The following is a 24,268-nucleotide window of genomic DNA, read 5'->3' on the forward strand; positions in this document are numbered from 1 at the left end:
AGTGAAATACAGTGACATATTTAATTAAAAAAAATTTTGTTTACAAACAGTATACAATAATGAAAATTGACATTTCCAAAATACTGAAGTTTGAAATATTTCATTTCACTGTGAGTCTGCAAATCTGAATTTGCTTCATATGTTATCAGGTGCAGGTAATTCTAGAAGAACTGTTCCTTTTGCCACCCTTCATCAATACTTTGAAGTGCTTTGACTTCCTTCCTAAAAACTTAATTATGTCTGTAGCAGTTGAGCTCATTATTAGCTTCTATGGGAATAGAGAGGAAATAAGAGGGGAGGGATAATATAATTACCTTTTCTTCTCTTGTTTGATTTTCATGATATGAGGTTAGATCAAGATGTGTATCTTTGTATCTCTGCCTCAAATATGCAGCACAGGTTACAGGGGGGTACCTGAGATAGCTATGATGTCAATACATTGAAAGAAAGAAAGAGGGAAATTAGGGTTTTTTTAATGTTATTCACATAAAGCTGCCATCCATATTGTGTTATTAGCAGAAAATTAGGGGCTGTTTGGGTTAATAAATTGTTAGGAAAGAGAAAAGTTAAGAGTTGTTTGATTCACCAACATCTGCAATTATGTTAATGGTAGATGTTTGATTTAGTGATATCTTTGAATAAAAATTTAAATAAAGGTTTAATTAAAGACATTTAAATTTTAGTTTGATGAAATCTGTAAGTCGGCCATTGGCGTCTAAGAGCTCGTTTGTTTGTCCGTTTTTACTGCTTTCTCCGTCTGGCAATGATAAAACATACAAAAATTTATTTGTTTGATAAAACTACTTTTCTTAACAACGTAACAACGTACTAAATACTGTTGTTTTTGTACTATTTGCAAAAGCTTTTTGATATTAACTTCTCCGTTAGAAAAGTCCATTCTCTCAAACAACAGTTTTATACATTTTGGAAAAGGTACAAAATAATCAAACTAAGCCTAAATGTCAAGCCATCTAATGATGAAAAAGATCATAACAATTATTGATTATTGGAGATTAATTTGAATTCTTTTCACATATTATTGAATCAAACGTATTATTTTAAACAATCTCTCTCTCTCTCTGTGTGAAAATCCTAAAAAAGTTTAAATAGCAAAAAATTGCCATAAGAAATCCTCAGCTTGAATTTAAATTTTATGAACATAAGAAACTTACTTGGGCGGGTTAGTCTCAGAAGTGCAAGATGGCAAACACTTCACAAGACACTCATGGCTTGGCTCCACAAAATATGCCATCTGCTCCAAATGGAACCAAAAAAAAAAATCACTGGAAGATATTTGTTAAGAAGCACACATAATGATAGGCAAACTGTTTTACAAAGACATACAAAGCAAATGACAAATTTTTCTTTCCTTTTCCAAGAATGGTATGAAAAAAGTAGTATAAGAGCCTTTTTATGATTAAAAAAATAGCTTCAAACATTAGATATACACTTCAAGCTTAAAAAATTACAGGCTAACAATACATGTGCGACCCCAGCAATGCTTTCTTACATAAGGAGGATTAAGCCTTGTTGGTACAAATCTGAAAGTCTGTTCATTGGAAATACAAATCAAGTGTATTCATTCTGAATTTTTATTTTAGAATTTATTCCGAATGTATAAATACACCTATGATGATAGCTCATATACAAACCAGATTTGTTCTCAAGTATTAATAGTTGTGTAAGTAGCACTTACAAAAGTTATAACTCTACTACAATGTTAGTGTTAATTACTGTTATTCCTATTTAAATGAAGTACTACTACAGCTCCACCATTACTCTATTATCCATGTATTTATAGTTTCCCTGCCACTATTATCCTATTGGATATCCACTACAGCCCTTTTCCATAGCTTCTCATCTCTGCTCTTGCTACATGCTTCCTTTCCCGCTGTTTGTTTTTGCCAACTCTGTAGATCCCTGCCTGCATTGTTGATTTCTACCTCACTACCTCGTTGTCGCCTCTGCTGCTATTCATTTCCCGCAAAGGTTTTGTTTGGGACGGCTTTCTTACTGCTTCTTAAAGCAGTTTTTCAGTACAAAAAATTTAATTTTTGTACTGAAAAGCTGCTTTAAGAAACAGTAAGAAAACAGTCTCAAACGAAGCCCAAGCCACTATGACTCCAACTACTTCATCTAGAGTTACACACTGCTCTAGCCGCCTATATTTTTTCATAATTTTTTGGGTTAACCTAATTTCTTGAGTCCTTGAGCAATATAGGACGTGGAATTTTGAAATAAGTTGGATGTAAAATCATTCCTTTTTAGTGAATTTTAAAAATTGTGGAGTTCTTTATTATGAGTTCTTTGAATTCAATAAATAGGATCCTGTGATATGTACCATCAATTAGACAATGAATATTGAAATATAGTTTCATTTTTCTTCTTTTTTGTTCGTTACTTGATGTCTTTGAGCACCTCACAAGTATAGGAGGAGACTCCTTATATTGGTGTGAGGCCTGATTCTTCCTTATTGGGTGAGTCTATTGAAATTTTGTCAAGTGAGATATGTCCAAATTTTCTGCTTGAAATGTGAACTTTGCTAAATTTTATTATTGTCTTCTATATTTTTATGGAATTTCAGTTTTTAGGGAATTGTTAAATGAACTAAACATATTTGATGTCCTTGCATTAAGGGTGACATTATTTTGCTAAACTTTTGAGTTAATAACCAGCGGATTAAGATTTTTTTTATATTTTCATCTCACATCTCATTCTATGTTGCATTAAAGACCACCATCTTACACCATTAGATCCACAAAAGCATAAGATATATTAAACCAAATAAGGCATCATTCAAGTAGCACATTGATAAAGTAAGCATAAATAATGTCAAAATACAGCATTAAGATGTTTTAAAAATAACTTTCTTTCTTTTGAATTCGACAACTTACAGAATAACGTTCTTGTCCATCAACAATGACACGGTGCAGTGTAGACCTGCACACAGGAGAAAACTAGTGAAAAATAAACTTCAATGAAATAGCTCAATTAAAATCCCAATATAGCATCCAATTAAATCTGATATGGTATGACACAAATGTGCAAGTTAGGATTATTAATGCTAAGGAAATCCTAAATCATAAATCATACATTGTTCTCTCATAATAACCGCTACCTGATCTTTGTCATCCAAAGTGCATTAACAGCCCACATGGAAACTCTTTTAAAAGATAAATACAGAAAAAGGAAAAAGTTTCACTGGTGTCATTAAATTGTTGTGTGAATCATACAACAAGAAAAATGTACTTCAAATCAAAGTTTTAAAGTGCGATAACTTTAGATTCATGTGAGCTAACAGTGATCAGAGACAAGGTATCTCTTACGTGACAAAAAACTTCAAAAAAGAATCTAGCAGATGTTTAATACATTGAGAGAGAAGATTAGGAAAAAAAGGAAAACTCCTCTGGAAAGGAAGATCCATACCTGAAAACACCATTACTCCACCGCTCAAGCATGTCACCAAGATTGACAATGAAGCCTCTGGAAAAGGCAAAAAATTGAGCCAACTTAACACCCGGTCATGAAAATGCTTTCATAATAATCATGAATCATGTTTTCGTAGTATTGTCTGAGGGGATAAAGATGCCTAAATTTAAGGTGGGTGGTATTTAAAGCCAAGCTTAAGTCAGAGTTCACAGCCTAAACTACGGATAGTTTAGGTAATGACTCTTGTCTGAATTTAAGTTAGCCTAGTCTGCACCAAGCCTCCACTTCAAACCCCTTTCAAGTTAATCTCCTCTAGCAATCTCAAGAACAACAAGTTGCAAAATGAAGTGAAGTACATGTAGAATTAACATTTCCATAGGGGTGTCAATATTGGATCCGACCAAAAAAACCGATCATAAAATTTCGGGTTTGGGTTGACCCGAACCCGAAACGTGTCGGGTTCAGGTTCAACAATTCGATCCGTTTCAAAAATCGGGTCGGATTCGGGTTGACCCTTTGACCTGAAATTGACCCGTTTTGACTCGACAACCCGAGATTGAACCATTTTTTTTAGCCGAAAAGAGGAGATTGACCCATTTTTGACCCGAAAACTAAAAAATTTTTTGTTGGCACCAGGTCATTCGGGTCGGGTTCGGGTCCGGAAAACCGACCCGTTTACAAAAATGGGTCGGGTTTGGGTTGACCTGAATAGTGCCTGGTTAGTTTCGGGTTCAACCCGAACCCGACCCGTGATTTGAAATTGACACCCCTACATTTCCGGTATATATCAATATTAAAGAAAATTCTAGTTTAGAAATTGAAGATGAAACTAACCCTTTCAAAGGAGCAACATATTCCCATATCTGAGGTCGGGCATCCTTATCCTTGCATATCTAGGAAGGGCGCAAAACATATTATAACGGATAGGTACCAATAACGAAAGTTCAATATGAAAAAAAGGACAATCTCTGGTGATCATCTTCTAAGTTACCTGAAGGCCAACTACATCATCCGTGGCCAAGAGAGTAATTAAACCATAATCAGAATGTGCTCCACATCCATAAATCCCCTTGACGGGATTAGAAGCTTTATCTGAATTCATATCAAATAATCAATCATGCCACAAATCACACCATGCAAAATACACATAAGGGAATACCCAAAAATGAATTGTAAAGTACTTGCCACGTTCATAGTGAAGAAGCCTTAATGTTGCAATGGGATCACCAAGCATTTCTGGTTTATCAAAGAAATCAGCATCTAGATCAAGTGCAAGAGCTATGATCTTAGCAATTGACCGGGATACCCTCCTGAAAACATTAGAAAAATATTATATGAATGTCAAGGATACGAAATTTCAGCCACTAAAACTATTTAGTATAAACTATAAAGTATGACATTTTTTTGGAATAGTATTCATAGAGAGCAGAAAAAAAAAAGAGGAAAATGCAGCATGTTAATAAACAACAACAAAGGATGGCATAAAAAGCAAAACCCATGTATTTGCCCATTAAAAAGAAGGCGTCATGATGTACGGTCAAAATTTATGGCTGAAGGAAGCAAAATACTGTGAATGAAACCTTTGTTTTAGTTATCTTGTAGTAAGACAAGTTTATAATGGCTTGATTTAGTACTAAGTTTTTTCCATAGATGCTGGTCTCCATTCAGTTAGCCATTTTTATTTAGAGAATATGTGGTACATTGTGTTCTCAATGAGTATCAACTGCTAAATTTACCAGCCGAATTTGTTGAAGTTAAACAAGTTAAATCGAAATAAAATGCTTAATCTCGTTAGGAGCATTGAATCAAGCAATGACTTGAGCAAAGTTTATTTAATTCCTTTAGTTGATCTAATTTATGTTATTTTAGTATTTTGATACGTATTATGATGACTTTTAGAAAGAAATATGTTTTCTATTTCCTAGCGATGGCTAGTTTATATGGTTTGGCATTGGATTTGGTTGATTATATTCCTGGTTTAATTCAATTTCAGATGTTGTTGTCCCATATCTGTTCATTGTTTTTAGTCGTTTCCTATATTGCTGCTGGAGATCGTCCTTTATGGTATTATTAGCCTTCTATTCTTCCACCTTTGTAGTTTCCTTTACTCTTTTGTGTCATTATTCTGTGTTGAAATACTATAAATTTATCTTTATTTACTATTGTGCTATAATGTTGAAGTCAGACTGGCTCTTTAGGAAGTAGATCGGGGCGAGTTGACTATTATAGAGTCAATATCATGGATTTCATCTTAGGCCATAGAATGTCTGAAATTGGAATAATTGCGCAACTTGAATTTGAATGGACTCACCAAACTAGATAAATTTTGTGCCAAAGTTATCTGTTAACCTAGGCATTGGGGTCAATAAATAAATTAATTGAGGTATGTAATTGGATAGCTTAGATGGAATAAATTTCTTCTTCAAATTTTTATTTTACATGTACAAATTAAATGTGTCATTCCTTTAAATGCGGCATAAGTTCAATTACTAAATTCTCAGAGAAATCATCTCCTTATGCTGGCATCAGGCATAAATTTTTTAAATTTGATGAATAATTTTCTTAACATAGTTTTTTCTACATATTTTAGTATTAGCTTGTAAGTGCTCCATATTTTATTTAAATTTGAAAATTTTTTGTTATGATGATTAAATTATAATTGCCCATTGATTTTGTGTTGTTTGAAATACTCACTGATTTCTTCGTTTTTGTTTAATAACATTATCATTATAATTGTCAGTAAATAAAATATTGAGCCTAAAGCAAACAAGGATAATGCTACAAGCTAATGGGATACATAATCGATAATACAACTAAGAAATCACTAGTTACAAGAAAGATTGACAATGCCTACTATCATGTGATAATTACACTTGTCAAATACCTCATTTCAAGTAAATTGAGTATATGCTAATTGAAATTCTTTGATGACAATATTTAATGATAATTACTTGATGGATAAATAAAATACCACATTAAAAGGTACAAAAGATAACTTACAAGGCCTCTTGGTGGTATTGCTCCATAACCCGCCTCCATCCAGGTAAAATATCTTAATAATATAGAAAACGGAACAAACCAGAATCAGAAAAGTTCAGCATAAGTTAAAAAAAAAAGGCAAAATACATGGTGATGCTCAATTTACCAATTTGGCATTTGTAACAAATAACACAGCAAATACATTACTAAGAAAATTGCCCAAAAAATCACTAAAATTAGGTAGAAACTAACACAGCAATCAAGAAATGCACCAGGGATTTATGACAGCTTCATGACAAGCAGACCAGCTTAAGGATGCAGTGATTTACCAAAATATATAAACTCTCAAGTTTTAAGATGAAAAGAGATGCACCATACTTAATATTTTGAAACTAATATTGAAGAAAATTATGGTGATCATCACAAACAATATGAGAAATAGTGAAACAATGTTCAAATACACCGCAGCGCATTGTAATATTGCTGATTCAGCGGAATTTGAAAAGTTGCACACCTACTGTTAAAGTTCTGGAATTAAGGTAAAACAACTACCATGGAAGAAACTGGCTTCATTCTGAAAAATAAATATCAAAATGACACTTAAGAGAACAGATTGGGATGGTTTACGTTTTGAAGGCCACTGATTTGGACCAAAAAAGGGTTTTTCTGCTTGAGGATCATCTTCGGGTACTTCAACACCAATGTAATATCCTTCTTTGTAATCACCTAGAAACATATTCAAGATCATTACAATATCTCTATCAAAAAAACTCATTAAAAACATAACCACATAAGAAAACTCTTCACTGCAAATAAGTGAAATATGGATTAATAATAAGAAATTGTGGAAACTTCTAATATTTGGTCATCAAGGATAAAACAAGAGTTTAATTCAAATAGATGGCACAAATAAAACACAGGAGTAAAATCCTTCGAACAAAAGTATGTGTTCTGTCCAATAATATAGCAGATTATAATGCAAAGCAAACTTATATCATCATTTCATCAAATTGAGAACCTATACAATTATTAGTAAACAAAAAATCAAGCTAGATAGAATCTGGAGACGGTATATAAACCATTAGTATTATGAAAATAAATTAAGAAACCCAAAACAAATAACTATGTATTTGGTGCACGCCAATTTTGACCAAGTTCCCATATATTGACAACCATCTCCAAATTCTTTTAAGCCACATAATCACCTCTACAGTGTATTGCGCCGGATTCTTCCTCGTTAAGAATTTTGAAACAAGGTCCTTAAATTTTGTTTTGTCTTGATAGTATTGATTAAATGACCATGCTACTGGGATCTAATTAAACTTGAATATACTCCTGATTCCAAGACATGAAAACCATCCAATGTCGCTTTTATAATCCATGTTTTATTTTGGAGGTTGTTTAGAACTCTTAACCAAACATCATGTGAACTTGCCCTGCTTTTAAAAAGGGCTTTAATAATAATTAAAGAAATCTTATAGCACTGGAAACAATGGTCAAAAAACAAAGATAGGGTAGACTTTTTGAATCACTATGAAATACGTTGAAGCAAAGCAGATTATTGTCATGTTGTGGATACTTCTTCCAAAATCCTTCCATATCAAATATCTCAATGTACAACAACAACAATAATAACAACATCAAGCCTTTATCCCACTACGTGGGGCTGCTACATTAATCATTTTTGTCCATTGTGTCATATTAAGAGTCAAATTCTCATTTAAATCTAATATTTTTTTAACTAAGTCTTTTTGGGTCTACCTCTGCCTTTCTTAGCATAAGCCAAATCTAATACATCTACTCTCCTAACCGGGTCATCAGAAGACTGCCATTTTATGTGAACAAACCATCTAAGGCGACTCTCTCTACTCTTATCTTCCACTGGAGGTACTACAACCTTTTCAAACATATGCTTAATTTGTATCCTATCTCTAAAAGTAAAAAACTCATCCACTTGAGCATCCACATCTCTGCAACACTTGACTTAATATTACACTTCTTTTTAATGGCCAACATTCTGCACCATGAAGCATTGCAGGTCTCACCACCATCAAATATCTCAGTGTGCAAAATAAATTAAATTTTATGGGATCCATATCACCAAATATTTTACATCACAATTCATCAGAATTGCTAGTTACTAGTTACTCGAATGTAGCCTAGCCAAACTAACATTCCCTCTCAAATCTTTTCTTGAAGTCTAATTGAAACAAAAGTCGCTGTTAATAAAAATAGCGTTACAAGATCTCTAAGCAAATAAATCACTTCCATGCATTTTTGTTCTACAACTAGGAAAAGAAGCCACATATAAGTAGGCTACGAGTGATCTTTAGTACATATAACTATATAAGTGCATTTCTACAGTCGAAGTAATTGATTTACATTTCAAGGAAAAACACATAAAAAAGCATAGATCTAATCAATAGATGGAGGTCATTACTAAGCATTATCTATTACTAGAAATTACACTGGTTAAAAAACGCAATTCTCATAAAATCAGGAATGTCGAATCATTGCCAGTTGTGTTGCAATGCAGCAGTTATATTTGATGATTTCAAAATAAATTTATGCAAGAAATTCAAAAGAACTGAAATATATGCAATTTAAAAATGAAGTTCTTTGATTGGATGCAAATCAAATACATTAATTTTTTTTTTTTTTTGTGTTTATTACAATACATTTCAAATACAGCAAATGAGGGTAGGCAAGAGCAATGCAATTAGGCGAAGTCGGCCGATTTCCAAATGCATGGAAAATAGAAATTTATGGGTATTTCAAATCCCTCAAAACTTCACTTTGTATTTCTTTTGCTTAAAACCAAACACATAAAAAAAGTTGAAATGTTAAAAAAAATGAAATACAATATCATACTAGCGCAGCTTAAAACCACCCTTGGTTGATTTCTGTAAATTACATAATAGTAAACTTTACTGATTACAATAAAAAGGCCAAAGTGTTCTAATCAATCATTAAATAATACCCAACTTAGCAACAAATATTCATGAAGTAAAAAATTGCAGTTAAATCAGAGTAGAGTCTAACTAAGTTTTCATCATGAAGCAAAACTAACATCTAGAAGATATAGAGGTGAAGATGAAGGATGATAAACCTTGGAAACCTACCATGAACTTGGTTTTCAGGATCCAAAAGCTCATCTAGAGGAGGAGTATAACCCCGATGTTTTTCATTCCGAAGCAGCTTCATTTTCTCAGGTAAAGGCAGATCAAAAAATTTCTTACTCTGAAAGAAAACTTCATCCATAAATTCCTGGCTAATTCCATGATCAACCACATAGAAGAATCCAGAATCTAAGCAAGCCTGAAACAGCCACAAAAAACAGTATAGATGTGCAGTTAATTATCAACCATAATACAGCTTACTCCAGCAAAAAATATAATTCAAAAGATATAAAATTTATAGCATGTTACTTTATGATTTACTATCGAAGGCTTCGCGCAAAAGAATAAAAGACTTGTAAGTTGTAACGCCTCTTTAGAAACAAATAAATTATCCATAAATTTATGACCACAGCTCTAACTAACTCGTGGACATATGACTGATAACAAAAAATAATTTAATGTGGCTAAAACGATTCCTAATACAGAAGAGCAGATATTTCAGATATAAATGGAATCCCATCAACAATGAAAAAGAATCATTGAGTGGAAAAAATAAAAACAGTAATGGCAACCTCAAATCCAAACGATTGACCAGTTATAGAAACATTCAACTACCACACGGCGAACAACCTCATAAAGTAAAAAGTAATCAACTTAATAAAACAGTAGAAATCTGCCATAACATCTAACAAGATACTCGTCATTTTAAGCCGAAAGTACGTCGAACTAACCAGAATCTAGCCAAATTGATTAATGATATGGCAGAAAAACCTAGTTTTGAATCTAAAAAAGTCACAAACTCGTACAAAAGAAAAAAAAAAACAGGAATAAAGAAAATCTAGAAAAGAAACGAGAAATTTGGATTCAACTTCGACCTCAAAGCGAAAACCTCAACATTAAAACGAAAAGTTGGAGGACGCATTCAAAAGAGGACAGACCTGTTTGAGGAGGGAAACGGATTTGTTGATATCAGGATCCGATAGACTGATACAGTTCAGGGCCGTCGTCTTCACCGCGGTGGGCGCAGCTACCTCTTTGACCGGCCCTGCCATCTCTCTCTCTCTCTCTCCTCTTCTCTTCTCTTCTCTTCTCTTCTCTTGGACGAGAATTCAAATCTCTCTTCGCCACTCTTTTTCTCTCTACTTTTTCTTTCAACAAAATTCTCAATTCGTCGAGAGATGCTTGGCATTTATACTGCACGCCGACAGAAAAAAAAAGCTTGATGCGTTCGTTCAAGGAGCCCAAAAATACAAATTTGCATTTGTACCCGGCTTAGGCGACTGATACGCGGACAGAAAAAATATTTTGCATTTCTACCCACTATTTTCATTTTAATTTTTTTTATTGGGTGGAGGACAGGAGAGAAGAAATTATTATATGAGTCATTCGGATTGGAATAATCATTAGACATATATATATATTAAAACATCCTGCCCAGCGCGCCCGCTGCTGTGCTGCCCAACGCTTGCCCCCCGCCCGCTCGTGCTACCACCCCACTCGCGTCCGCCCGCCGTCATTCCGGCGCCGGCAGAACCAAAAACAGGATCGGGCCGGGTCGAGTCCAGGTTCGAATTTCCGACCCGTTTGTCTACCTGGGTCAGGTTAGAGTCAACCTGTTTGAACCTGGGTCAGTTCCGGGTTCGACCCGAACCCGACCCATGACCCGAAATTGACACCCCTAGATATAACGAACTACTATAAGCCAAGCCACAGTCGGCATTGGTTTTATCATAATATAAAAAAAAAATTAAAATATCTTGGAATAATTTTTTTTCATAATAAACACGAAAATTATAGAATTTACTTTGAGATTAATACAATTTAAAGTTCACATGTTGCACATTAATCTCAAAGCACATCCAATTATTTCAAAACTTACCCTAACAAAAATGATATCAGGATATGTCGACATATATTTTTTTCACACACAAAAAAAAAGACTAAAAACATGCATATTTAAGTTAGGCTCCATTTGTGACAACTTTCTTACTGCTTCCAAAACAATTTTTTAATACATTTTTTTAAAACTATTTTTTCACTAAAAAGTTGCTTTCAAAAGCAACAAGAAAGCTAAACCAAACAAAGCCTTAGTGACATGCATTTACATAGGTTTTGTGAATAATATGGAAATGCAAGGATCAAGCTCCTTTAAAAATCCCTATATTTCAAACATGATAAAGCTCCTTTCAAATGAGTTCAACAAATAATTATTTTTAGCAAATAAAAAACATATAGAAATGAATCAAATAATGTATACTAATATTACAAGATTGCCACACCCTAAGGGGCATCACTCAACAAATTGAAGAAACTATCTATATGAGAAATATAAAATATCTTCAGCATCAGATGAGTCATAGAAGCTCTGTTGGCTACACCAAAATGTTGGACAGAGGCTTACTTTAATGTTGATGTTTTGAAACTTCTGCAAAATTGTAATTCACAATAAAAATAAGAGAATTTCATGCCAAAAGCACTTTTCACTACTGCCAGCGCTTTGAGAGGGGCTTTGCTGATGATAAAGTTGCTTGGCTGTTAGTGTTGCTCTTTAAGCCTGACATTGTTGACCAAGTGAAAGAAAAGCTTATATTAGTACTGCATTAACAAATCAAATTGATTGTTATATAATATCTTTAGGAAAAATAGCTGAAAAGAACTTCAGGAGCTTCAAATTGATTTTTGTGATGGAGTTGGTACTGTTTCAGGGTCCATTATACTGCTGGTAAGTAGAAAAAAAGGTTTCATTTGGGATAACTTTCTTAATGCTTTCTAAAACGGCTTAGAAATTTTTATACTAAAAAACGGTTTTAGAAAGCAGGAAAAAATCTGTCCCAAACAAAACCTAAGTTCAAAACAATAGTGTAAGCCATTAGATTAAATCATTTGGATGAAATTGTAAGAAAAAAAAGTCAAAAATCCACATTTGATGAGATGGAACAATTAAATTTGGGAACAGTGTGACATACTTTTATTTGGGAGTATTTCTATTATCATTTTTCAGATAAGAAACAAGTGAGAAATGATATCCTCATCAAGTTCAATTGATTCTACAATGAGATTACTATCAATTAAGTGCATTAGTGATCCAACTGGCTTTGAACAAACAAGTTAAAATGATCTTAGGATCACAACATTTAAAAAACATGTCTTGTAATCCCTTGAGAATTCTAATTTACATTAAACTAAATGGATCTCTTGAAAAAAGAGGAAAAAAAAAAGAATAAATGGAAGTTGCAGATAATTAATTTTCACTTTAATTAGAAAAAAAACAATCAAGATGTAAAGGTACATACTTGGAGATTTCAAGCCATCTTTAGAATTTATAGGCTTCAAAGCACCTTTTGTAGCAAGAGAGGTTGGAGATTTCAAAGAATCCTTCAATTTTGAATGGATCACAGTTTCCTGTGCAATCTTTGGTTGCAATGGCTTAGCTACACTTGATTTAACTCTGGACCTGCATTCATGAAGTATAACTAAAACTGGAAAGATCACAAGCAAAAAATGTACATATGAAAATAAAGATGAAGAATGATCAATATTTTTTAGCAATCAATGACAGAATTAGAGTCCCCCGTTTGTTATTGGCATACCCAACAAATATGAAGCGCCTTTCACATTTTGGGTCTCAGCGGATCAACACAGGCTTTAGTAGAAATTCATAGTACTATTAAAAGGTGTTTGTGACTTCACAACAATAAAATCTCGAACTTTTAAGTTTAAAATAAAGATCTAAAACATTCATTTAAATTAGAAGTAGAGCAATGACATAAACTAAACTATGTATACTTATTTGTTAGGGTAAGGCTTCGTTTGAGACGGTTTTCTTAATGCTTCTTAAAGCAACTTCTCAATATAAAATTTTTAATTTTTGTACTAGAATGTTGCTTTAAGAAGCAGTAAGAAATCCGTGCCAAACAAAACCTAATTTTCACTCTTGAGCCTAATCCTATGCAAGTAAGTAATCATGATTGACAAGCCCCCCTAGCACAACCATCTTCACATAAAAATTAAAGTGAAAATGGGCTTTCTTTAAACTAATACGTTATAAGTCTCGGCTTTCAAGTTCAATCCTTTGGAATAAATATTAGAGTTGATAAGGCTCATGCAATAATAATAATTGCCCCTCACTACCAAAAGATGAAAGAATTCTAAACTTTGAAACTTTATGTGAGCTTTCAAGGCACCATTATCACAAAGATGGTTCATTTACAAAATATCATAACTATAAGAGTTCATCACCATAATTAAATTTGGATCATAAAGATAAATGCTCATTGCAAATGCTAATCATAGGGGATCTTACCATTAAAGTTCACTTTTAATTTACAAGATAAATACATTTTAAGCTCTTTTTCAATGATGGTACAAATTAAGAAAATCATAATTAGAGGAAACTGCATCCAAATCCAAGCCCCTTGCAAAAAGTCAAAAAGTAAAATACTAATATATGCCAAAAGCCAGAGCTATAGTTATTAACTTCACACTAAAAAAAAGTCATCCGTTCAATAATCAAAACAGTTTGCCAAAGATGACAACACTAGATTTTACAAGAGCACACAAGAACTAATGCCATATACATAGCCACACTTAAAAACCTTATGCTAATAAGGATGCAATATATGTCCCGTGATAGAGTGGTCATGATTCTATCAACAACAACAACATCAAGCCTTTGTCCCACTACATGGGGTCGGCAAGTTCATTAGTTATAAGCCATGAAATGTATTCGAAAGAACCCTAACCCGTTTCTTAGCCGATTTTGACTTAAAGTTGAGCCCTTAGACAAGCTTTACCATTAGATTTTTTTTTAAAGCTTTCCCATTAGATTTATAAAATCCCTTTAGACAACATAATCCAAAGATAACTGACAACATCATTTGATTAGATATAGTTGACTAAATCTACTGATTAAGTAGACTAAGGTCCAAGACATCCAAAGAAGACAAACCATAGATTTTCCATATTCCTCCATCATCCACTTTTAGTAAAAAATGATATAAATTTATTTCTTTTTATTCAAATTATTGCTACTAAAAGTCTAAAACAAACCACCATTGAGCTTGCAAAATGATCTTCCTTGAAAGTGTTCTCTCATGATATAAGGATAATTAATAATAGGGACTTGCATCTACGAGAAACCTCAAACTAAATCATAAAATCCTTATTAGAGGCTGAAATTTCTCAATACTATCTTATCTAATATTTAATTCACCTTTCGAAAAGTCAATCCGAAATAACTTGAAAAATATCAACGAAGTTTGGTGGGTTTTGTCAAAGCACATATATTCAAATAATCATACTCAAAACACCACATTTGTAAAGACCCAACATATGAGCACTAACTGTGTGATTAGCATGATTGTGCTTGCACGTATATTATAGTTGCGATCAGAGCCCATATATCACTTCGTGGTAAAGTATATGAGTTATAATTCATAAAGCCTACTTAATAAGACATAAAGGTGTTTGTTAGCCAAGGCCAATCTTGAAATTGACCCCTTTAACAAGCTTTCCCCCTAGATCTATAAAGTTACCTGAAATGATGTAACCAATACTAACAAAGATCCAATGGTCCTATTGGATCAACAATCCCTGCTGACTAAATAAACTAGAATCCACTAAAACGCAATATAATAGAACCATAAGATCTTCATTAATAGGCTAACGAAGGAAATAAAAAATACATTATACTAACTCAACAAATGTTTTAGTCCTACATAATTAAAATATACAACAATCGAGAAGCATTGCCTAGCCATGATATATGTTGCCCACAAACTTAGCCATTATGTGTTATCACATAAGACCATTATTCACCTACCATTCGCTATGAGCCAATAATATTATCTCCCTCTTTTTCACTATCTAAATTATTATTACTAAAAATAAATCATCACTAAGCCTACAAACTACCCTTAAAAAAATATTGTCTAGTAATCGAGAGAAATAATTAAACATATAACCTTGCGTCAAAGAGACACCTCAAGTCATATCATAAAAGTCTTGTAAGATGACAAAATATCCGGGTAATATCCTAGCCATTTTTAGATAAATTGACCCAAAATCACTTGAATATTAATAGAGCTAGGAGGGAATTTTTGGAGCCCACAAAAACCAAAGAGTATAGCATAATTTTTGCACTCAAAACAGAAAATGAGAATATAGGAGGTTGGTTGAAAAAACCATTAATTTTAATCTCACTTTCTACAAAAGAATGAAGTTTTTGGGACTTCAAATTTGCAAATTTTTTCTTCATAAGATTTGGACCTACAAATTTCAACCCATGCCTAAAGCCTATGAATGGATCATCATATAAAAGTAGAGGCAAGCAGAGGGACTATAAGTAGATAGGATTCTTTCATTAAAGATCCATGGATGCATTAATGAGAAGAAAAAAAAACATCACATTAAAACATATATAAAGGCATCAATGATAAAACAAAACCGTTAATGCATGTATGAATACAAGTCATTGAGGAGAGAACCGGGAATGCCATAAGCCATCATAACGAAATGCATATATAAAATTTGGCTTACTTAAATCACCAAATCACCTAGTATCTAGCTAGCTCTCAATTTTATTTATTATTATTATTTTGGATTGGTTCAGTTTGTCTTTTTTGAGATTTATTCCTTTATTAAACACATGTACACAACTTTAATCAGAGATCATTGTCATAAAATATCATAAATCCTGACATCAATCTAATATAAACCTACTGTTATACATGTCTAACAACCCAATCACCCAATCAAACATCTAAAACATAAAACCAATTAATTATTTAACAAACACAATTTTTTAGAGAGATGGACTACATTGGCTAATGAACTAGCAAGATATAAAAATTAGAGCAACATACAACTTTTAGATTATTTATTATTGTAGAAAGTTGTAACTAGGGGTGTCAAAATGGGTACGGTCGGGTTCGGGTTGAACCCAAAATTGACACGGGTCAAATTCAACTGACCCAAACCCGACTTGGTTTTGCAAACGGGTCCGAAATTCAGACCTGATCTAGACCCGCTAGATTGTCGGGTTGATTCGACCTGACCCGCTAACTCCGAATGCGAATGGGGCGAGCATGTGTGAGGCCTGTGGGCGAAGGAGGCATGGGTCAGCGCGGCACTGTGCGGGCGAAGCGAGCGAGGGTGTTGCCATGCTATGTGGGTGAGGACGCCACACAAGCGTGGTGCTGCCGTGGTGAGGATCTGAGTGCGGACGTAGGTCTGGCTCCGAGTGCGAACGCGAGAGGGTTTGCTACGTGCGGACCTGAGAGAGGGAGTCGGGACTGCAGGCAGGTGACCCAGGTCATTTGCGGGTAGATTTCGAGTTTCCGGGTTAACCCGTACTCAACCCGATTTTAAAAACGGGTCAGAAAATGAAACTGAACCCATCTCGTCTAGCAAACGGGTTGAATCGAACCCAATAATTTTCGGGTCGGGTTTTAGATCTGGTCAAGTTTTGACACCCCTAATTATAATTAAACCAACTAATGTGTTCTTTAATGACAATACGAGGTTTCAAGAGCATAAAAGAACACTCACATCTTTTCTTTTGTACCATTACCATTGATTAGCCTGTTCTGCTCAGGGAGGTGAGAGAACTCAATAGCACTAACTAACCCACTGGTTTCCAAAAGACAGCCATTATATGCATCACTTAATCCTTCTTCTGAATCTACACCATTGACTGCCACAATCTGAAAATCTGCCGGACAACTCAAACCAGGTTCTTCACCAGAATGCTTTGAGTGACACAAGCTTTCCCTCTTGTGCTTGTCATCCACAGAGTGCTGCGAACTTATTTCAGAATGTCTGTCGCTGTTGTCTGAGTTATCAGAATCTAAAGAAGCTTCATTATTAGATCTGACGATCCTTTGAACTGATAATCCCAGGCCTTGTTGGGAAGTCAAATCTTTTGAGGACATTTCAGGAGAGAAGGATGAGTGCCTCAAAACAAAATTACCATGTTTTACATGGTTTACACCAGAAGAGAATGTTCCGGTTTCCCTGAGCATTTGCAGCTTTTCAATCTCCTTATCTTTCCTTGCATTGGCTTCTTTAAGCAATGCTACCTGAAACATCCAATTAAAACACATTAAAAGCCAACAGATTAACATGAGTATATGCACTAGTAATGAAGAAGGAAATGTCAAGTGTTTGAAGTACTGCTATTATGTCCAGGCATAGCATGAAATGGAAATGTAAGGCACACAAGGTGCCTCTCGTTAATAGCACAAGAATCAATGTGAATTAATTAATTTCATGTCCTTTGATTACTATTAGCTAACCTGTTCAGTCAAATTCTTGACATCTTTGCTCTCTTTGTTACTACAAGCAGCACCTAACTCTACTCCAGACACTCTTTCAGCAAATTTCAAGGCACTTAAACTCTCTGAATATGACTTTACATCTGGATTTATCTGCACAAACATAAGTGTTTTTGCATGGCCACCTGCACAAGAAACAGCATTTACATGAGCTGCAGAGCTGGATCAAAGAAGTCTATGTAATGTAAGAGATATAGTTTCAATGCAGATAATTTATAAGCTGTTAAGCAAACGGGAGAGAAATACCCAAGGAGCTTTGTAAGACTTGAGTGAGCTTGCTATTTCTGTATGGAATATGAACACTTTTCTGGGACAGAGCAAATATGACGTCGCCTAGAGCCGACAAGGATTTGTTAATATGCTGAGTTTCCTTGAGCCTATCTCCAGTCACTTCAGAGCGTTCAACTCTCTCACTCCCAGCAAGGTCTATGAGATGAAGGGATCCAAACAGAGTTGTTCCAGCCTTCAAATCACTACCTCGGACATGAACGGTTACAACACTGGAAAATTTCAATAAATTTAAGATTAGAACAAGAATAAAGAAAAGTATTAAAAACAACCGTATGTTCAATGAACAATGCATAGAAACCTAGGTCAAAGACTACTTATTTGATTTAGACTTTGTTTGGGATGGCTTTCTTACTGCTGCTTAAAGCAGGTTTTTAGTTAAATTTTTTATTTTTTATACTAAAAAGTTGTTTTAAGCAGCAGTAAGAAAGTCGTCCCAAACGAAACCTTAGAGTAGCGGTTATAACCTATGTGAACGGCTGCTACTTTGATTTAGAGCAGTGGCACTTATAGCCCTGTTAGCTTGTCCAATCTGCATCAGTTTCAGCACATCAGAGGTTGAATCAACGGAGTGCATGCTTGCATCAGGGATAGCAAGTCCACTAGCTTGAGATCTACTCACAATCCCATGTGTAAGCTTGTTAAAGAAAAGACAATTAGCTGATAAAGATCAACACACAAAGAATACATAATACCTAAGATTTAAATCTAATAAAACAAGGAGAAGTTAATTTCGAATTAAATAATGAAGCTAAGAGCTATTTAGATAACACTATTATCTTGATGGCAACATTATTTATAAGATATCGCATGTTATCTTCAATGTCATCTTGTAGGAAGAACAACGATGAATTTGTCCTGCATCTAAACATCATCAAAATACAACATGAATGTTATTTATAAAATTGCTAGGAAAAGAAATCAGTTAATCAATAAATCAAACAACTAGCATGTGCTAATTACATAGCATTGTAATGTATATATGAGTGAAAACCAAGCAAACCCTAATAACTCCCTCAACTAGCAAAATTTTCAATCATTTTCATACTATAAAAAATGAAAAATGCCAAAAAAAAAGAAATGGAAGAGATTAATGAAGCATTTTGAAAGGATATCTCTTTTGTGAAGCATCATTGGAAAGTAGATCACGAACTTGTTCATTATATATCTCAATCATCTGCACACCAACTTCATATTCTACAGTACTTCTTCTACTTCGAGATATATGAAAAAGATCATTCAAAGCTCGATAATTGACTCCCCATTCTTCTTTCGATGGTGAATCGGGCCCACTCTGTATTTGTTAAAATAAGCACCCAGACATCACATGGAAACCATCAAAGATTAAAACAGGGGAGCAGCAAAAAAAAAATTTAATATACCATTGTGTATGTTTTGCCTGATCCAGTTTGTCCATATGCAAAGATACAGACATTGTATCCATCAAGAACTGATCGCACTAAAGGCTGAATATCTGAGAACACTTCCTCTGTCAATAGAATAAGCATAGGAATCAGAACATCTAGTTGTTTAGTATTGAGCTGACAAAGCACAAATTCTCATTTCTTATCCTCAATAAGAGCCAAGTGTAAATGTCAATCTTAGCATGTTCAAGAAGGCTATAACTACTCGTTGCAGCAGTATGAAATGAACCTTGGGTAGCAGCTGGACCAAAGACCCTATCGAATTTGAACATTTTTTGTCCATCCTTTCCTTGTTTGGATGGATTTACAATAGCAAGCTCGCCATTCTCACCGATATTGTCGATGACTGTAGACTTCGTATCTTCTCCAGAAAGTAAAGGCCTTATCCGACAATAGACTCGGATATTACCTGAGCAGTCATGTTAAAAAACCAAGTGAAATTTTTGACTATGATGGTAAGAAAAAACAATGTGAACATCATCAGATGTTAGGTCATTACCTTTCAATTCTTGAACCTCATTGTACAATTTTATATTCTCTAAGAAAATAGTGTGATAATTTTCAGCAGCCTTTGTTAGTACTTTCAACTTTATCCCTATGAAATATACAAGCAATTGACAAATAAGAAAGAAAATAAAGCTGTCAAAAAGCTAGAGGATAGGCATAAATACTTAAGATTTAGTAGCACATAGATACAATAATGTAGGCCACCAATTGCTCACCAAACTTTGCAATTTCTTCTCTCCATCTTTCTTGCACATCTATAACTTCTTCTTTTATTGATTGAGAAGACGTCCTCAAGACCTATGAGAGCATGGATTGATTATAAGTATAGCATAATAAAAACATAATAATATGTATAAAAATGAAATACCTGCAACGATTGCAATTCTAAACACATTAAATTGTTGAAGATGTGCTCCTTCTGGTTCCAGTTTTGACACTTTGATTCTGAATAAACCTCCAGTTCCTTTGACCTCCTCCTTGACTCTTCTAAAAGGGCTTCAACCTCCTTTATTTTCTTTTCTAGCTCAAACTTAGTTCGATTGGCTTCAGTTTCTAGGCTCTGATATTTTTGTTCATATGAATTCTTGGTCGATTCTATAGCCAGCTTAAGTTCTGAAATCATGCTATCACTATTTTCTTTCTCCTTCATCAGCCTAAATACTTCTTCCTCCCCGAGTCTCTTTTGCTCCACAAATTTTTTCTTATCTGCCTGCATATAAAATTCATTCCCAGTATTTTCCATCAGAAAGAAACAAGAACACAAATAAATCTAGGATTACAGAAAGAAATTTATAAAATTACAAAAGAGCCTTATCAATGAATTTAATCCGCACTTTGTAAAATTTTATACAATTTTCTTCGGCTTGATTGCATCACATTAAAGGTTCACAGTTAAAGTACATACGAAGGCAGTTATCGCAATCCATGAAAAAAGTATCCTATAGGAAGCAAAGAAACCATTATGTAACCCGTGTCTGTGTTAGACACATATAATACAGGCATAAAATTGTTCATTAAGTTTTCAAAATTAGTAGAAAACGGACATGCCTCCAAAATATTTAGCACAAATGATGATTCAACCCCATAACATTTATTAAAAATTTTAATCTTTTTCTTTATGAATACCTTCCAGAATCTACATTTTATATGCATTTTGAAAACAGCTAATTTTATTACCTAAAATATTCACTGCAGCATGGATTAGAATTGAACCTATAAAAATGAGGGCAAAACTAACCGATCTACAATCTTGTGAATAACGGGTACAGGACTTCTTTGTATTCAAACAAATATAAGAAAACAAAACTAATTGATCTACAATCAAATATAAGAAGCTGGCCATCAAAGTTAATAAAAAGTAATCATAGTAAGTGATCAAGTAGATAGACGTTATGAGCAAGGAGAATAACTAGACCTGTAGGAGCTGGACCTGGTTTGCAGTAATCTGAAGAAAAGGAAGGGGTATAAAAAAAGCATCCGTCAGAAGAAAGTCCACCCAAATATCTTGCAGGAACAAACAAGTTGAACTATTTATACCCGTGTTTCTTCATTCGTTCCCTTAGCGAGTGTCTCAAGCACTTTGATCCTTGATAGATACTTCTCCTCACGCGCTTTCATCATATTACTTTGCTGAGAGCACAAAAGGATCTGTTAGCTTAATCTTATGCACAAACAACAAAAATATCAGAAAGTCATGTTCTTACATGTATGATATGCCCAGCTTGAGTTGTAACACGCCTTTCGATTTCTTGCAAAACCTTTTTCAACAAGCACGCCACACGCTGGTGAAGAAAATAAAAGAAAAAGACAGCAAAATTGCTTTAAATGCATGAGTAGTTCGAAGTGATTGCAATTGAACAATTTTGCAGAAAATTAAGTCTTTGATTATGATGCCAGAAAGATTCCTTTAAAAAATGGCATACCTGATGTAATTCCCCATTTTTTTTCTCAATGCTTTCATCAAGCATCTCATTGGCAACACTCAAAAGTAATTGTGTTGGAGCAATCTGAAGGAAATAGTGCTCTCATATAGTAAGCATAGGTCATGCAAAAGTGATATCAAGTAAGGTAAACTACAAACTCTTTAAAAAGAAAACAGAAATGACAACTCCATGTCGTTCAAAGTTGAAGCTTACATCTAAAGTGTTCAGTTTCAAGATTTCGGAAATCTTAGCAGAAGGAAGTTCAGAAAACTGCCCACGTTTTAGCTGGAAAACCTCATGAAGTTTATTTCCAGCATATTGAGATAAAGGACTAGTTGTATCTATGACAAAGAAAAACGAAAAGATTTTTGAGAAACCATACAGATCAACAAAATAACTATTAGTGCCAAGGACATGAGAAGATAAAGACCATAGATAGCAACCAAATCTTATTTAATAGAAACCAGCTACAGATGTCTGCTTATATTATCTCATAGCAAACTTCTCACAGCTTTAAACAAAGGCAATACCTGGGGAAACAAGACTTCTCGAGGCATGTTGGAACTTCCTTTCAGCAAAACTTGATTTTTTATCATCTCCGAAGACTGGAGAACTCTGCCCACCATGAATGCCATCAGTTAATAAACCATCCAGGCTTTCCCTATGCTTCCACTTCCGAATTTGCAGGCTCTTGCACCTAGTTAGTGGGCTCAAAACCTTGTCTTTCCTAACTGTGGAATCTATGTGGCTCCGAATGGCGAGAAGGCATTCCAAAACTGCAGAAAAATTTCCCTAGATCCACAGAAATGTACATAACATTGTTAGATTTTACAGTTTTCCTTTCTAGCGAAATTTTACAACTGAAATACCATAGCTTGTAAGTTACCTTCTCCAAATCTGAGACTTGAAAGCTGGGCAACCCCAAGTTATTGACGACAGAGAGGAACAGCTTCAAAATTTCTGGGCGCCTCTCAGAAGGAACATAATCAGCGTATCTAATCTGGAAAAAGAAGCCCATATACGTTAGGATTTCATAATGCAACCCCAAAACAAGCTCAGGGCACATGTTATTGCTTAACATGTTTAGGGGAAAAAAAGGTGAATTGACTGGATTCCATCATTCGAGTCTACAATCAAAGTTATTGAAGTTAGAAATCAATATGAATTTTAGAGTTTACAAACAACTTAAACAGATATTTAGACAGAAATGGAATCATAACGTTGTGATCTTGGATCTTGGATCTTGGATAGAAACAGGTGCTATTAACAACTAAGACAGAAAACGAGTAAGGACCAAAGAACCACGCATCAAGAAAGATCCAGTCATAGACTTTCAACGCGATGAAGACGGAGAGGCACTTTCATCCATCAACTGGCCCGTATGTTTCAATGAGCGACAAAAAATATGATTATTTCACACATGAAAGAAGTAAAAATTTTCTAAAAAAGTTTTCTACATGCAAACAAACAAATAATCACACAAAGTTTTCAAAAAAAAAAAAAAAAAGTACAATGTTGGCCCTACCTCGTCCACAGCACCAGCATTCAACATCCTAAGAATTCCATTAAGAACAGAGCCATCAAACAACTGCACTCTGAGCTCCCATTCCGTGGCCTCCTCCGGCAATTTCAGCTCCGGGAACAAACTATTCAGCCATGCAACTACTTCCGCTCGCATCTTTGCTGCAATTTCCTCTAAATCAAAGGACCAAAAAAGCAATAGCAGGGAAAAAAAACTGCATAAAAGAACAACTTTTCACACCATCGTCTGCTTCAAAATTGAGGCTTCCCATGTAGTCTCCGTCTAGGGTTTCCTCCAGGCCAGACGAACAATGCAAGCAGAAATTGCGAAATCGGATTCGGCAATCGAATTAAGCCATGGATCAAAACCCTAAAAAAGACGAGAGGGAAGAGTTTCTTGATTGAACGCTGGGGGCCAAAACGCGGGAGGGTTCTTCCGTTGTAGAGGAGCTCAAAGTAGGAGAAGAGGCGGAGAAGAGGGAAATGCGGAACCAGTCTGTTTCCGCTAAATTCCATGTCGATTTGTTCGCTTCTCAACGGCCAGGAAAGATGCCGGGAATTCAAAAGTGGTAGCGGTACGCAGAAAGCGCAACGAACTATATATAAAAATAATATAATCATAATAATAATATTTTTTATTTATATATTTAATACATAAATTTTTATATTTATTTATACAATATTCAAATTGTAAGTCATATTAAAAAATTTTAATATTAAGTATTTAAAATAAAATGCATACACAT

The 24,268-nt window shown here is 34.3% G+C and overlaps 2 protein-coding genes across 2 annotated transcripts; both read right to left on the reverse strand.

Moving 5' to 3' along the window:
• Nucleotides 1-10,692, reverse strand: LOC110098109 (2-oxoglutarate-Fe(II) type oxidoreductase hxnY-like). Its single transcript, XM_020824827.2, has 12 exons — nucleotides 10,466-10,692; nucleotides 9,531-9,726; nucleotides 7,036-7,134; nucleotides 6,430-6,481; nucleotides 4,615-4,739; nucleotides 4,421-4,521; nucleotides 4,264-4,322; nucleotides 3,427-3,483; nucleotides 2,895-2,940; nucleotides 1,173-1,252; nucleotides 315-414; nucleotides 1-240 (listed from the first exon to the last, which is right to left on the reverse strand). Exons 1-12 carry the CDS (start codon nucleotides 10,577-10,579, stop codon nucleotides 235-237), a joined length of 1,035 nt encoding a protein of 344 aa, XP_020680486.2. The 5' UTR covers nucleotides 10,580-10,692; the 3' UTR covers nucleotides 1-234.
• A 976-nt stretch (nucleotides 10,693-11,668) lies between these two features.
• Nucleotides 11,669-24,083, reverse strand: LOC110098143 (kinesin-like protein KIN-14C). The gene is made up of 21 exons (XM_020824870.2): nucleotides 23,764-24,083; nucleotides 23,527-23,684; nucleotides 22,888-23,001; nucleotides 22,532-22,793; nucleotides 22,215-22,342; nucleotides 22,002-22,085; nucleotides 21,783-21,860; nucleotides 21,616-21,708; nucleotides 21,494-21,523; nucleotides 20,447-20,788; nucleotides 20,295-20,376; nucleotides 20,072-20,167; nucleotides 19,802-19,981; nucleotides 19,531-19,637; nucleotides 19,264-19,442; nucleotides 18,616-18,780; nucleotides 18,107-18,360; nucleotides 17,822-17,985; nucleotides 17,076-17,605; nucleotides 12,821-12,981; nucleotides 11,669-12,081 (listed from the first exon to the last, which is right to left on the reverse strand). Exons 1-21 carry the CDS (start codon nucleotides 23,792-23,794, stop codon nucleotides 12,011-12,013), a joined length of 3,309 nt encoding a protein of 1,102 aa, XP_020680529.1. The 5' UTR covers nucleotides 23,795-24,083; the 3' UTR covers nucleotides 11,669-12,010.
• Between the last annotated feature and the right edge of the window lie 185 nt (nucleotides 24,084-24,268).

This window comes from Dendrobium catenatum, unplaced genomic scaffold (genome assembly GCF_001605985.2).
Source record: "Dendrobium catenatum unplaced genomic scaffold, ASM160598v2 fragScaff_scaffold_842, whole genome shotgun sequence".
Classification (NCBI taxonomy): domain Eukaryota; kingdom Viridiplantae; phylum Streptophyta; class Magnoliopsida; order Asparagales; family Orchidaceae; genus Dendrobium; species Dendrobium catenatum.